The sequence below is a fragment of the Lipotes vexillifer genome, unplaced genomic scaffold (assembly GCF_000442215.2).
Source record: "Lipotes vexillifer unplaced genomic scaffold, Lipotes_vexillifer_v1.1 scaffold1017, whole genome shotgun sequence".
NCBI classification, from domain to species: Eukaryota; Metazoa; Chordata; class Mammalia; order Artiodactyla; family Lipotidae; genus Lipotes; species Lipotes vexillifer.
The window spans coordinates 2709833-2723869 of NW_006772141.1; the positions used below are offsets into that span (position 1 = coordinate 2709833).

General features: G+C 38.1%; 1 protein-coding gene across 1 annotated transcript in view; it reads right to left on the reverse strand.

The window, feature by feature from the left end:
- Positions 1 to 1136: 1136 nt before the first annotated feature.
- The window catches only part of ATG2B (autophagy related 2B), a 75779-nt gene continuing 62878 nt past the window's right edge, over positions 1137 to 14037 (reverse strand). The window contains exons 35-42 of the mRNA XM_007447328.1: positions 13489 to 13567; positions 12160 to 12367; positions 10272 to 10341; positions 9895 to 9977; positions 8401 to 8522; positions 8004 to 8158; positions 7154 to 7303; positions 1137 to 2441 (exon numbers count right to left, since the gene is read on the reverse strand). Of these exons, the coding sequence (XP_007447390.1) occupies positions 2211 to 2441; positions 7154 to 7303; positions 8004 to 8158; positions 8401 to 8522; positions 9895 to 9977; positions 10272 to 10341; positions 12160 to 12367; positions 13489 to 13567 (1098 nt within the window). The 3' untranslated portion in view covers positions 1137 to 2210. The remainder of the gene's footprint in view (positions 2442 to 7153; positions 7304 to 8003; positions 8159 to 8400; positions 8523 to 9894; positions 9978 to 10271; positions 10342 to 12159; positions 12368 to 13488; positions 13568 to 14037) is intronic.

Below are 14037 nucleotides of genomic sequence, written 5' to 3' on the forward strand. Positions count from 1 at the left end.
AAAAGTTTGAAAAGACACTATTGAAAAACTTAAGGATATTTAACAATGCCTAAGTATTCAAATATAGAAAGGACCTCTATGTAAACGTCTCAAGTAAAGAGCATCTTGGTTAAACTGACAATGACTAGACCCTTGACACTGAATCTTTCTGAGACACAAGGTTTCTGTTCCCAAACATGGATTCTATTAAAAGCAGGTACAGGAGGGCAGAACAGAGAGCCATGGAAATTACACTATAAACACATATGTTTAAATGGGACTTATAAACCCAATCTGTCAAAAAAAAACAGGTCCATTTGCAACTCAGAGTACAAAGAAGAGGATGGTTATTTCTCCCTATACTAATTATTTAAGTTCAATTAGATGTAGTATGGAAAATATATTTAATGAAGAGATTTTATATTTTTAAATTTGAGCAAGTGTTTTCCAGTTTGATTAATCATCACAGATATCACACACAGCATGTTCCCTTATAAGGGAAAATACTGGTTTCAATGCGAGGGTGCCTGGAAAGCACCCCGGAAGCAGGCTGAAGCTTCATATAATAAACAGCCATGGCTAGCGTTTACTCAGGACCACGTTCTAGGTGGACTCCATCTAACGGGGGCCGAGTAATAAACGGTCCTGTGATGCTTAAACAGGTGGTTTTCTGAGCACTATCCTTTTAAGTTTTTCAGCAGTAAACAGAAAACAAAATTAAATTAAGTGCTATTTAACATCATTTTATAAATTTTAAATGTTCAGATTTTTGGTTTACATTTGCTTTCTTGTTTAGAAAGTTTAGAGAATGAAATTGATTCAACGTCATTTTCCAAACCCCAAAGTGAAAGCAGTTGTGAAATCCAAATTCACCTCGATGACATCCCCCCACTCTAGAAAATGAGAATGTACATCATGCAACTTTAAACAGTGGATGAATACAAAGTCCTATATTTTCTTTCTGCTAGATTAATCTAAAGTTAGAGGCTGAGTTCTTGAGAACAATTTCCCTCTCACTCCTAGGTAATGATTTACTTGATATTAACCAAAATCAATTTTGAGAAAGTGTTCCCAAGGGTCTTGGAATAAATTCTAGTATTGCATCTATGAATATGCTCTAAGAGAAGCAAAATATTCATGGAAGCATAAAACAATTTTACCTTTAAATAAAAATATTTTATTCATTCCTGACAGATTATCAAAATGTACATTGTTAACCAAGTAAAAACGGTACTTCGAAATAGCTGACTAGGGCATATTTGGAGGATTTTTGGTTAATTTCAAAAGAGTAAAAACCACTTTCAATCTCCCTTTCCACACATTCCTAATAACCTTGCACTATACCTGCTTAAAATTGAATATATAAACCATTAGATGGGCCCCAGTTCATTATAGAATGCACATTTTCATTTACGCTCAGAATCAATGAAAGTTACTACATTTGAGTTACCTTCCTTTGCCAAAAACCTTCAGACTTACCCCTCTTTATATTTTGTGTAACTCTATAAATTACACGTAGAATATAGCACATAACTTGTATTAATCTAAACACACACACACACACACACACACACACACAATAAAGTGCAACACAACAGAACAAGTCTGCGACATTCACGTTCTCAAACTCCCACAGAAGGCTCTTCTGAGCAAATGGAAACAACATTGTTCGTGAGTGCAGGAACACTAAATCCAACAGACTAGGTTACTTTTTCCTCACGGGTATTTATGTTGAAAATCCTATTTGTTTTACTTTCCCTGTGGCTTCTGTCTCTCATTTTCAATAAAAGTTTCGAAGCTGTGATTCTCTTCAAACCTGGAGAAAAATCAACTCCTTAGAGCAACATAAATAGTGCTTTCAAAGTGCTCAAATGTTTCTGAGCACTCTGTACTGTAAAAGGAGGTTTCCAATGACAGCTGTCTGTAACAAGGAAAAGTACAGTCATTTTAATAAAAGCAAACATTCCACTAACTGGGCAGCAAATGCTTCATGGACTTTTGACACCAGCCACCAAACATTTCTATTCTACAGGCAAGTACCAAACTAGACCTAAAATGTCAAAAGGTTTTGGTTGCATGTTGTTTTGAAACTAAATTATTTCACTAAGAAATGGTTTTGTTCCTGAGATGAGCACAATAAAATTAAACGAGTTCCCCCTAAAGCTGCCAGTGGGATACTCTGTTCCTTATTTCCACCCTCATTATCTTCATAAAGAATCACGTCTGAAATGTCAGTCTTCTCCATGGCGCCATTTCTGTGACTCGTCTTGCCGAACGTCTGGTCTAATTTGGTTTCTCATGCCACCTAAGACGCTGGATGTTGCTTCTGTGGCAACGATCAGAGGTTTCACCACGGCTGGAGGGATCTGGCGCAGGACCTCGCCCACGGCGCCAGTCACCCCTCTGCTCTCGTGCTCCCGGGCTGCGGTTTCGTAAATGGTCTGAGCCGTGTCTGCAATTCCCTGGAAGGGGGGAGGGGAGAGAAGGGGAGTAAATCACTGGTCAGAAAACTCTCTAAATTCTCTCATAATACACACTTTAGTAGAGTTAATCAACAGCAGGTCTGTAACTAGACAAAAAGCAAAAAAAAAACAGAACCTGTACTTTTGAGATAAGCCAGGATAATTATTTTTATGACAATTCTAATTATAAGGGAAAGTAAGATGCAATTATGATGATTTAGCATTTTGTTGTGACAGTTGTGTAAACTACAATTGTAAACTACAATTTCACATGGGGAAGCTTACAGAAATAGTTAATAATCCAAGAGCAGCTTTTCTGGCACTAGTAATCACCCTAGTTAAATCAAACTTAGCAAACAAAGCTTCTTGAATAAATATAATCACTAAATGAATATGGTGATAGCTCCTGTGATTCAACTGTAACAAAAAAACCTAATTTGACTAAGCTCCAGAAAATAATTTAATTTGTTTTAAATTACTGGCTATGTACTGGAAGAGATAACTGTGGAACATTCAATTAAGATAAAAGGCTAAATAGAACATTTTACTGGATTAAACAGAGAAAATTCTGAGAACATAAAGCAGGAACATGTTTAATAATTAGAAACAAAGCTTCTGTAGCATTTTTCATCTTTCTTATAACTGCGTAACATTAAAATAATCATGATTGCTGAGCTTTAGAGCTGAATATGTAAATGAGTAGGTCAAGCCAGAGTGGTAAAATGTCATGCATGACTTTCAAATCTCTACCATTTGTCTAACTCAAAATCCCTTAGGGGCCACGAGGCACTATTCCACTGTGACCACTTCAGTGACGGGCACAACGAGAGGAACTTCGGGCTCTCCAGGGAAATCAAGGAGCTTTGTCCTAGTCCAAAGTCTAGCCCTCACTTTGACAACCTGATAGGAGTATCATTTTTACACAGCACAGCAGGCAAGAAACATGTAATACCGTGGCGGGGAGAGGGTTACAGAAGAGCTAAAACAAAAATGTAAAAGTGCTATTTTCCAAACTATCTACAGAATAACAGCCAACAAGTAAAACCGTCACCACAGTGAAGATGCCTACATCCTCCTCCTGCCTGCCCCCAGGTCCCCTCCCTAACCCACAAATAGTCGCTGTTAGTGTGTCAGAACGTGGCAATCGGCACCACCAAGCAAATTCAAACCTCAGCTCCATCATTTAGCTGTGTGACCTGACACAAGCGCTTTAAGAGGGGAACGAAAATGCTGTCGTGATTGTTAGAGTCACATGAAACGGTGCACCTAGAGAGCCCGGTGCGACTCAGCAGCTACTAAGTGCTCGCTGAGCAGCTCCTACATAAACGAGTACTTCCCTCACCACTGCTCCCCAGCCACCACGACACCTGATCACGCAGAGCAGGGCTCGGCAAACCGTCCCTGCAAAGGGCCAGGTGCCAAGTATCTGCGGGCTGCACACGCTCTGTCATACACTCTTCTTCTTCCGTCTTGTTTTCTTCTTTTTACAATCCTTTAAGACTGTAAAAATCATTCTTACTAAAAGGTCCATATAAAAACAGGCATGGGCCAGATCTGACCTGAGACCTATCATTTGCCAACCCCTGACCTTGTGAAACACGTGGGATGTTTCCTCTTGATCTTTGAGTTACCAACATATAATAGGAAAAGAGATTGTATTTTTTTAAATAAATTTATTTATTTTATTTATTTATTTTTGGCTGCGTTGGGTCTTCGTTGCTGTGCGCAAGCTTTTCTCTAGTTACAGCGAGTGGAGGCTACTCTTCATTGTGGTGCACGGGCTTCTCACTGCAGTGGCTTCTCTTGTTGCAGAGCACAGGCTCTAGGTACGTGGGCTTCAGCAGTTGTGGCACGTGGGCTCAGTAGTTGTAGCTCACGGGCTCAGTTGCTCCATGGCATGTGGGATCTTCCCGGACCAGGGCTTGAACCCATGCCCCCTGCATTGGCAAGAAGATTCTTAACCACTGCGCCACCAGGGAAGCCCAAGAGATAGTATTTATCACCACTTAGGAACATCTATTTTAAAAGTTTTCTTATACAGAATTCAGACTCCGTCTGATCAAGCACACCTACCACATCAAATCATGCTCACCTTCCTTCCTCCCTTCTTCACACAGATGGTTTTAGAGAACTAAACATGAGACCAAATACCTGGGTTCCGATCCAGGCTCCACTACCGTCTCGCCACGGTACAGTGGGGAAGCCATTCTTGCTGACCCCATTTCCTCATCTCTAAGTCAGGAAAACCACCTATCTTTTAAGGGTTACTATACTCTTGGCACAGAGTAAGCACACAAATACTTTTATTTAAATGAGCATAGATTAGGGCTTCCCTGGTGGCACAGTGATTGAGAGTCCGCCTGCCGATGCAGGGGACGCGGGTTTGTGCCCCGGTCCGGGAGGATCCCGCGTGCCGCGGAGCAGCTGGGCCCGTGAGCCATGGCCGCTGAGCCTGCACGTCCGGAGCTCTGCACGTCCGGAGCCTGTGCTCCGCAACGGGAGAGGCCACAGCAGTGAGAGGCCCACGTACTGGAAAAAAAAAAAAAAAAAAAAAATCTAAATGAGCATAGATTAAATTAGGGAAGCATTTTGTGAACTGCAAAGTGCTATGTACCCAAGTGCTATTATATCCTGCTGCAAACTGCCCCTGCTATGCCTTGAAGCCCAGGATCATTTTTACAAACCTGATTTCTAACATGTCTGATTACTGGCCCAATCCTGACATCTGTAGGAACAGGTCTGACTGGTAATTCTCTCTTTATTCTCCCGACTAAACGTCTTTTTAAGAGAGGTGATCTGTGGTCTTGCCTTTATTTATCCACTAACACATTTCTTGGGGGCCTCACTTCAGTCTTCTTCCCACCATTTGGGACCACATGGGCTTCTTCTGTCATGTAAAAGACTGTCTTAAGGCACTTATGCCTGTCAGAATATGACAGGGAAAAATATCATTAATGAAATCTTAACACACAAATCATAAGTAAAATGACCTCAAACTTCATGGCCTATGTCAAAAAAAACCCAAAAAAGATTAAGACAAGGAATGCTAAAAAAAGGAAAAAAAACTAATACTAAACTTTCTTTGGGTTATTTGTATGGAAATATGTTAATATTAATGTTTCAGACATTACATGAAATTCCTAAAAATCTTACATGTTCTGGTATAATGTTATGTCATAATTCTAGTTATTACTTTAAAATGTATATCTCAGAAATAACTAAATTTCCTTGTCAATTGCATTATTATGAACTTTCATCAAATCTTTAACCGTGGTCATTTTTAAGTCTTTTGTCATTTACAGACAGTTCTGGGTGTACTCTGATGCTTCTGCAAAAATGTTCCTATAAAAGGGTTTCATCTTCAAGGAATTCATGGAAAAGACTCTGACAAGTACAGATTTCTGATAACTGACTGTACTGCTGAACTGAATGAATAAGTATTCTCAGAACTCTAATGGAAAACTGATGAGTTCACAAAAGTGCTAACAAAAGATCAAGATGAAAAAAAAAAATTAATTACATGGGACTGAGTGAACTGATGAGGATGATTATAATTTTTGTGACTTTCTGTTTGAATAAGAAAAAAAAAAAAAGACAAGGAGTGCTCCTGTCAACACCCATAAAGAACCAGGATTCACTGGTGCAACTAAATTACAATTTGTTAATGCTTAATAAGTGTCAAGATTCAAATAGTTACAAATCACCAATTCCACCCTTAACAACTTCTTGCACATACAAACAAAGGGGCATTTATATGAACATTCCAATAGCTGTATTTCAGGGAAAAAATGGAACCTGGGACTTCCCTGGTGGCGCAGTGGTTAAGAATCCGCCTGCCAATGCAGGGGACATGGATTCGATCCCTGGTCCGGGAAGATCCCACATGCCATGGAGCAACTAAGTCTGTGCGCCACAACTACTGAGCCCACACGCCTTAACTACTGAAGCCCGCACACCGAGAACCCGCGCACCGCAACGAAGAGTAGCCCCCGCTTGCCACAACTAGAGAAAGCCCGCGCGCAGCAACGACGACCCAGCGCAGCCAACAAGAAATTAATTAATTAATTTTTTAAAAAAGGAAACTGTCCACCAATAGGAAGATAAATAAATTATGCTATATTCATACAGTGAAATACTATAAAAGTTTAAATTAGATCGACATATATCAATGTGGGTATATCTTGAAAGACAAAAGTTACAGGATGGTACAAATGATACCATTTATGTTAACTTTTAAAATATAAGCAATTAAGTATTTGCTTATGAATACATACTTATATGAAACTATAAAAATATGCACAAAAAAATATGTACCATCTTCAGGATAGTGAAGGCATGGGAATGGGGTCAGCATTTGTGATTAACCTGAAAATTTTTATTTTTTAAACAAATCTGCGTAAAATACAGCAAAATATAAACATATGTTAACTCCTCTGGTGAGTCCATGGCGTGTTTCTACTACTCCTTGTTTGCTTCTGTATGTAAAGAGATCAGTCTTCCCACTAGATCACTACTCTTCTCGTGAGCCTGCAGGTCAGGACACAGCCTCCTCTCTTACGTCATGCAGATATTTGCACTCACCAGTGATAGAAGAGTCCCAAATCCACCCCAGGGGTTTCTTTGGAACAAAGCCCAAGCGCCGATGCTCTTTAGATGAACGTCAGGAAAGCACGCAAACTGCTTCTGGCCTGTCCCCTCGGGTGCCCACTCACCTCCTTCACGACACTGTAGGCCTTGGCCACACCTTCCCTCAGGTCCACTGGCTGGTGGGCTAAGCGGTGATGAGGGAACCTTTTGACCTTCTTGGGCTCGATAGAAAGGGTACCAGGAGACACCATGTCATAAGCAGTCTCTGCCGCCGCCTGGATCATTTTATCAGAGAGTGAAAAGTGAATCAGAAAACAAAAAAGTGAATCAGAAGAAAGTCTGGAGGGTTAAGCTCCAACAGTGCACTTCCTACGGGGAGAGAGGAAGAGGAGAGGGACTCACACACCCTCAGACCGGCCCTTCTGCAGCATTTGAATTCTTTACAAGAATGTATCACTTTTATAACAAGAATGTTAAAGTGTACACTAATAACTCATATCTGGATTGAGCTGAATTTTTCAGCCCCTCCTCTGCCTTCTGAGAACACTCTCCGTGTTACCAAGGTTAGACAAGAATGCATGGTCTGTGAACAACTGGATAAGGCCAAATGGAGCTTAATACTTAATATAACAAACCTTAATACGACTACTATTAGATCGCTAATGCCTTCTTTACATTCAGCTATGATCTTTTCACATAAATGTGGTGAAATAAATCCTTGGCTAACTTAATAGATATAATTTACCTGAAAGAGACAAACAAATTTGACACTGTAGTCCACTGCTTTATTATTTAACTACTTATTTAACACTGGACAGCTAATCAAAAAAAAAAGTTAATGATATGAAATCATTACAAATAAAATATTCTCAATATTTTATACACTTTCACAGTACATTTTGAGAGCAAAATAACCCAACTGCTTACAACAGCTCTTCCTCTTTGTATAGATCAAGCTGGTCTTTGAAAAGATACCTGTATGGTTTGAACCATTCTGTTCGTGAGTTCTAGAGCAGCCATCGCTGTCGAGGTGCCAAAGGAGGCAGCGCCTCTCTGAAACCCTCTGACGATGCGGCCGCCCTTCCGGTACTGCTCAACTGGCAACCAGACCAAGTCCTTCAGGCCTTGCACTAGAACAGCAGCCAACACACAGAAATCAAGAGGCGTGCTGGAGCTTAGATCTCTGCTATCATTCCAACCCTTGGGTTTTTAACTCCTAAAATGGGAGGCAAAATTTTGTACGACTAACATGTAGGTTTTTCTAGAAAGATGATCCTCACGTAGATTCTCAAAGGCATCCATAACCCCAAAAGAGTTAAGAATCACTGATCAGGCAAAATAAATTATCTTCTAATTAAAAAAGAACACTCACCTAATTGCACTAGTGAATGCATAGGCCCAACGCCTCCCAGAATTCCTGGCAGCTGGTTCTTCTTAATGTCAGTAAGCCATTCAGTGATTGCATATGAGAATAATTTGTCAACACCTAGCAAACTAGAGCAAATGACTTTAAGTATACAGGAAGGAAAATGAAATTTATAGGTTTAGACAAGTTTGGGGACTTTTTTTTACTTAAGACAAAAAAAGAGGGCTTCCCTAGTGGCACAGTGGTTAAGAATCCGCCTGCCAATGCAGGGGACTTGGGTTCGAGCCCTGGTCCGGGAAGATCTCACATGCCGTGGAGCAACGAAGCCCGTGCGCCACAACTACTGAGCCTGCGCTCTACAGCCCGCAAGTCACAACTACTGAGCCCGCACACCTAGAGCCCGTGCTCCACAGCAAGAGAAGCCACTGCAATGAGAAGCCCACACACCGCAACAAGAGTAGCCCCCGCGCACCGCAGCTAAAGAAAGCCCGTGGTGCAGCAACAAAAACCCAATGCAGCCAAAAATAAATAAATAGATAAATAAATAAGTTTATTAAAAAAAGACAAAAAAGAAAATGTACAAATTATAAGGACAAAATTTTATAGATTTTCAATTTAAGTATATACATACATCTATGTATACACATACATCTAACCCAATGCTAATGCTAATGCTAATAATTCCTATATAAGGCTTAGGGAGTATATGTAAGTGCTAATAATTTCACACTTATAGTGCTAATAATTTCTATATAAGGCTTAGGCAGTATATGTAAGTGCTAATAATTTCGCACTTATAGTGCTAATAATTTCTATATAAGGCTTAGGCAGTATATGTAAGTGCTAATAATTTCGCACTTATAGTGCTAATAATTTCTATATAAGGCTTAGGCAGTATATGTAAGTGCTAATAATTTCGCACTTATAGTGCTAATAATTTCTGTATAAGGCTTAGGCAGTATATGTAAGTGCTAATAATTTCGCACTTATAGTGCTAATAATTTCTGTATAAGGCTTAGGCAGTATATGTAAGTGCTAATAATTTCGCACTTATAGTGCTAATAATTTCTGTATAAGGCTTAGGCAGTATATGTAAGTGTGCTTTTCCACTGTTCTTACTTCTTCAACATCTAAAGCTCTGGCATAGGGTTAACTCAGTGTCTATAAATTGCCAGACAGTTCTTAGCTACTAAGAACCATTACCTTGTGAACTTCCAGTCTTTTCACCGAATAGGCTAACTTATAACTTTGGGAAATTATTTTAAAAAATTCTAACTCTAGCTGTTTTTTGAAAAATACTACTCTCTTCAAACTACTTCTCTTCTCTCAGAACAAAAATTAGCCCCTAGCCAGTAAAAATCCTCTAAAAATGAGGTCTCTGCAAACAACAGTGTAAAATAATTAAATTATGTATGCTCGCTAAGAAAACTCAATTTTTAGTTTGCTGTAAACTAACTTTAGTAGCTACGTCTTAAAGGCTCATGTAATCAACCAACTTACCCATGCCGATAGAAAAGCCTCTTCAGCTTTAGTTCAGAGCAGTTTAACTGGGCCAGACCAATCAAAATCCCAGCTAATGTACCCTTGAAAATTTAAAAAAAAAAAAAAAAAAAAATCACTATTAAAGGTAAAACACCTAAAGTACTTAGAACAAAAAAGTACATGTATTTTATACGACCCAATTTATATCAAATTTTACTCATGAGTTCTTAAGTAAAATTATACTTAATTTACTTAAAAGCAGAATTAAGTTTTAAAATCTTACACTGCATTTCACATACACAAACTATAACGGAAAAAAGTTTTTTAAAAATTGAGTCCACTAGAAAAACAAATGAGATAATTTTGTAGAGTATATTTGTGCAAAGTTTCCAGACCTGATCCATTGATACGTGTTTGCCATGATAATCAAGTCGAATAGGAACTTCTGATGTGAATCTAAATTCTCTAAAGATAAAGAAAGGAGGGGAGTTATTTATATTCAAAATTACTAAGAGCTGAAATTAGATATAAATGAATTTGTTCAATTGGAGAATAAAAACAAAACCACAAAATAAATCATGTGAATATATTAAGGCCTAAATAAAAGAGAATGTCTTTTAGCTCTACCTTTTCTTAAGGCAATGTAACAAGTAAGCAGATGTTAATCATCTTATAAATCTTATTTATTTCATCATATATTAAATTTCTCACAAAAACCTTTTCCTAGTTTACTAAACAATGTTTATCTTAGGAAAATTTACTCTGGCACATGTTCAATTCATACAGAGAACGAACTAATAAAAACAACTTTCAAGGTTAAACCAAATAACATAATCATTACCAAAAAGTAAAAAAGGGCTAAGGTATTCATTTTAGCTCTGTGATAAAGCAGAAAGATCCAGGAGACCTAGACATGAACCCTAGTTTTATCAGTTACATGGGATGCAGTCGAGGCAAGTAACTTAAACTCTTTGAGCCTAAGTGTCTTCATCAGTAAATTTTTAAATGCCATCTACATTGGTGAATTTTAGTGGACAGTCATGAAATTAACGCTTGCGAATAGGATACTGACACACAAATACTGGGAATTCTGAATGAAATTATAATTATACACTGATGGTACACATCAAACAGAAGCCGTTGGCTTCCAAAAGTTGGGCTGTAAATTGGAAGCTGAAACACATTTTTACTACACAATTAATGTCGGTGGTTATATACTAAGTCATCCCACAGAAGTCCATTTAACCCACAGTAAAATGGAAATGCTGTATTTGTATCAATCACTACAAGAAGTCTGGGTTCCCAGGTCATCCCTCATCTTCCAAACACTCATCTGCACTGGGTTCTCTCGGCGACAGCCCCTCGACACCTGCCTCCTCCATTCTCGCACTTTCCTCCACGGCATATGCGTGATAGGCCAAATCATATATATTTATTATCTATAAGCTCAATTAAATAGGGATTTTCCTCTACTTTGTTCACCTAGAACAAAATCTGACATACATATAATAAATGTTCAATAAATATCTGTGGGATGAATAAATGTCTGCAGGAGAGGGGACTATTATGCCATTACTTGGAAAATGCACTGGATTTGGGATTCAGAAGACCTCTGTTCTAGTCCTGGCTTGGCCACTAACTAACTAACTGTGTGGCCTTGAGCAAGTCACCTCTCCTCTCTGTGTATTAACTTCCTCATCTGTAAAGTGAGTAATTTGAACTATATCACCAAGTACCACCCCAGGGTCCTAGATACACTAGGAGCTTTTGAGAGTAGAAACAGAAATCTACAGGCTATTTTAAGTAGTCTAAATGGAAAAAAAACAAATATTTACCTAAGTAAGTGAGGTTACATAGTCTGACTAAAAAGTGTCAAATTTCTGTGCTTTCAGGCCAGAATTATAACAATTCAATTTCTTTTATACTGGTTATCCAATGTTCACAAAAACCAAATTGGCAGCTTATGTGAAATGAGAATTCAAGTTATTACTTAAGATACACAATGTTTTTGTTAGAAAAAAATTTTTAAATAAAAAAGAAACGTAGGAAAATAATAAAAGAGATTCTTCTTTTATGGTAGAAAAGTTTACAACCACCAGAGATCCTCTCTCCCAGGATCTTTCCAATTCTCACATTCTATTTTCTAACTGTTTTCATCAATATACAAGATATTTAAAACATGAAAACCGATGCGACCTCATGATTTCCGGTACACAAACACATTAAAGAACAACCTTCATACTCTAAAACAACTTCATTTGTTATCAAAATTAAATGATTTACCTAAAAAACACAGGCTGATCACTAAATGACGCTTCCTCAGCAGAGAAGTCCTTCTCTCCTTCCCCATTGACCACTTGCACTGAATTGGCACTGCCATTTGGGGAAGGCTGCTTTGGCCCAGGGAAAGAAATAACTAGATTTGGCTCCTTTGAGGTGCTTAAATGCCTTGGCAAACTGCAGGTGACATCAGCTCCAGGAGACTTTTTAACTGAAAGTGCACATTTGAAAATTAGGTATACTTCTTTAAAGCAACAATTTAAGTCAATCTACATTTAACTTGTTTTGCTACATTTCATTTAATAAATACAACTACTGCTAGAGAAGTCTTTCACCTTTTAAATTATTACAGTAGTCCCTCCTTAGCTTCAGTTTCACTTTCCAAGATCAACTGCGGTCCAAAAATATGAAATGGAAAATTCCAGAAATAAACAATTCCTAAATTTTAAACTGCACACCATTCTGAGTAGCATGATGAAATCTTGCATCGTCATACTCTATCCCACCAGAATGTGAATCATCCCTTTGTCCAGCATATCTCACCAGTGAGTCACTGAGTGGCCATCTCAGTTATCAGGTCGACTGTTGGGGTATTGCAGTGCTTGTGTTAAGTAACCCTTATTTTATTAATAATGGCCCCAAAGTTCAAGAACAGCGATGCTGGCAATTCAGATACACCAAAGAGAAGCTGCAGCATGCTTCCTCTAAGTGAAAAGGTGAAAGCTCTTGACTTAATAAGGAAAAAAATAAATTGTATGCTCAGGCCGCTAAGATCTACAGTAAGAACAAATCTGTAAAACTGTGATGAAGGAAAAAGAAATTCGCACTCATTTTGCTGTCGTACCTCAAAGGTTACAGCCACAGGGCATGATAAGTGCTTAGTTAAGATGAAAAAAGGCAGTAAATTTGTACAAGACATTTTGAGAGACAGAAAGATCATGTTCACCTAACTTTTATTACAGTATATTGTTATAATTGTTTTATTTTATTACTAGTTACTGTTGTTAATCTCTTACTGTGCCTAATTTATAAATTAAATTTTATCATAGGCATGTAGGTATAGAAAGAAAAAACTTAGTGTATTCAGGGTTTTGTACTATCTGCAGTTTCAGGCAGCCACTGGGGGTCTTGGAAGGTACTTCCGGAGGATAAGGGGGGACTCCTGTACTTTTACATAAACTACATTTGTACAACTTAACAAAAATGAGCACAGAACACATTTATATAAATGAGAATAAAGCTTTTTAGGTACATTCTCAAAAAGGCCTCATAACAATCAAAATCAATCCAAGTACTTGTTATAGACTTTTTCAAACTCTACATATTTAATACCTTCTGGATCTGGAGCCATGAGAAGCTCTACTTCTGTGGAAACACTTGTGAAGAAATCCTTCAGGAAGAACAAGGCATCCTAAAATTGAGAGATGTAATTATAACTAAAAGGGTTCTAAAACTATAAAACGAAGTGTCTTGAAGTCTTATATTTCACTCATTGTTCATATACAGCTATAATTTATTCAGTCCCTACTCTGTGCCAAGCATTGTTCCTATTCTCAATCTCTCCCTCTCTCTCTCTCTCTCTCTCTCTCTCTCACACACACACACACACACACACTTCCTTGTTAATTCTCACAACTCTGAGAAAATTAATTTATAGATGCAAAAATTAAGACAGATAAGTTAGAAATTAAACTGCTATTTCTAAATCAAAGTACATTTTGGTTTTCTTAGAAATATAGTAGTCTCATTCTTAATTTGGCATTAGTTCTCACTCTGAATTGGTAGCAGTGATATTACTAAACAATAACAGCAGCTAGCATGTACTGGATACTCAGATGTGCCTTAAAAGTTCTTAATGTCTTATTTCTGCTTTTACCACTG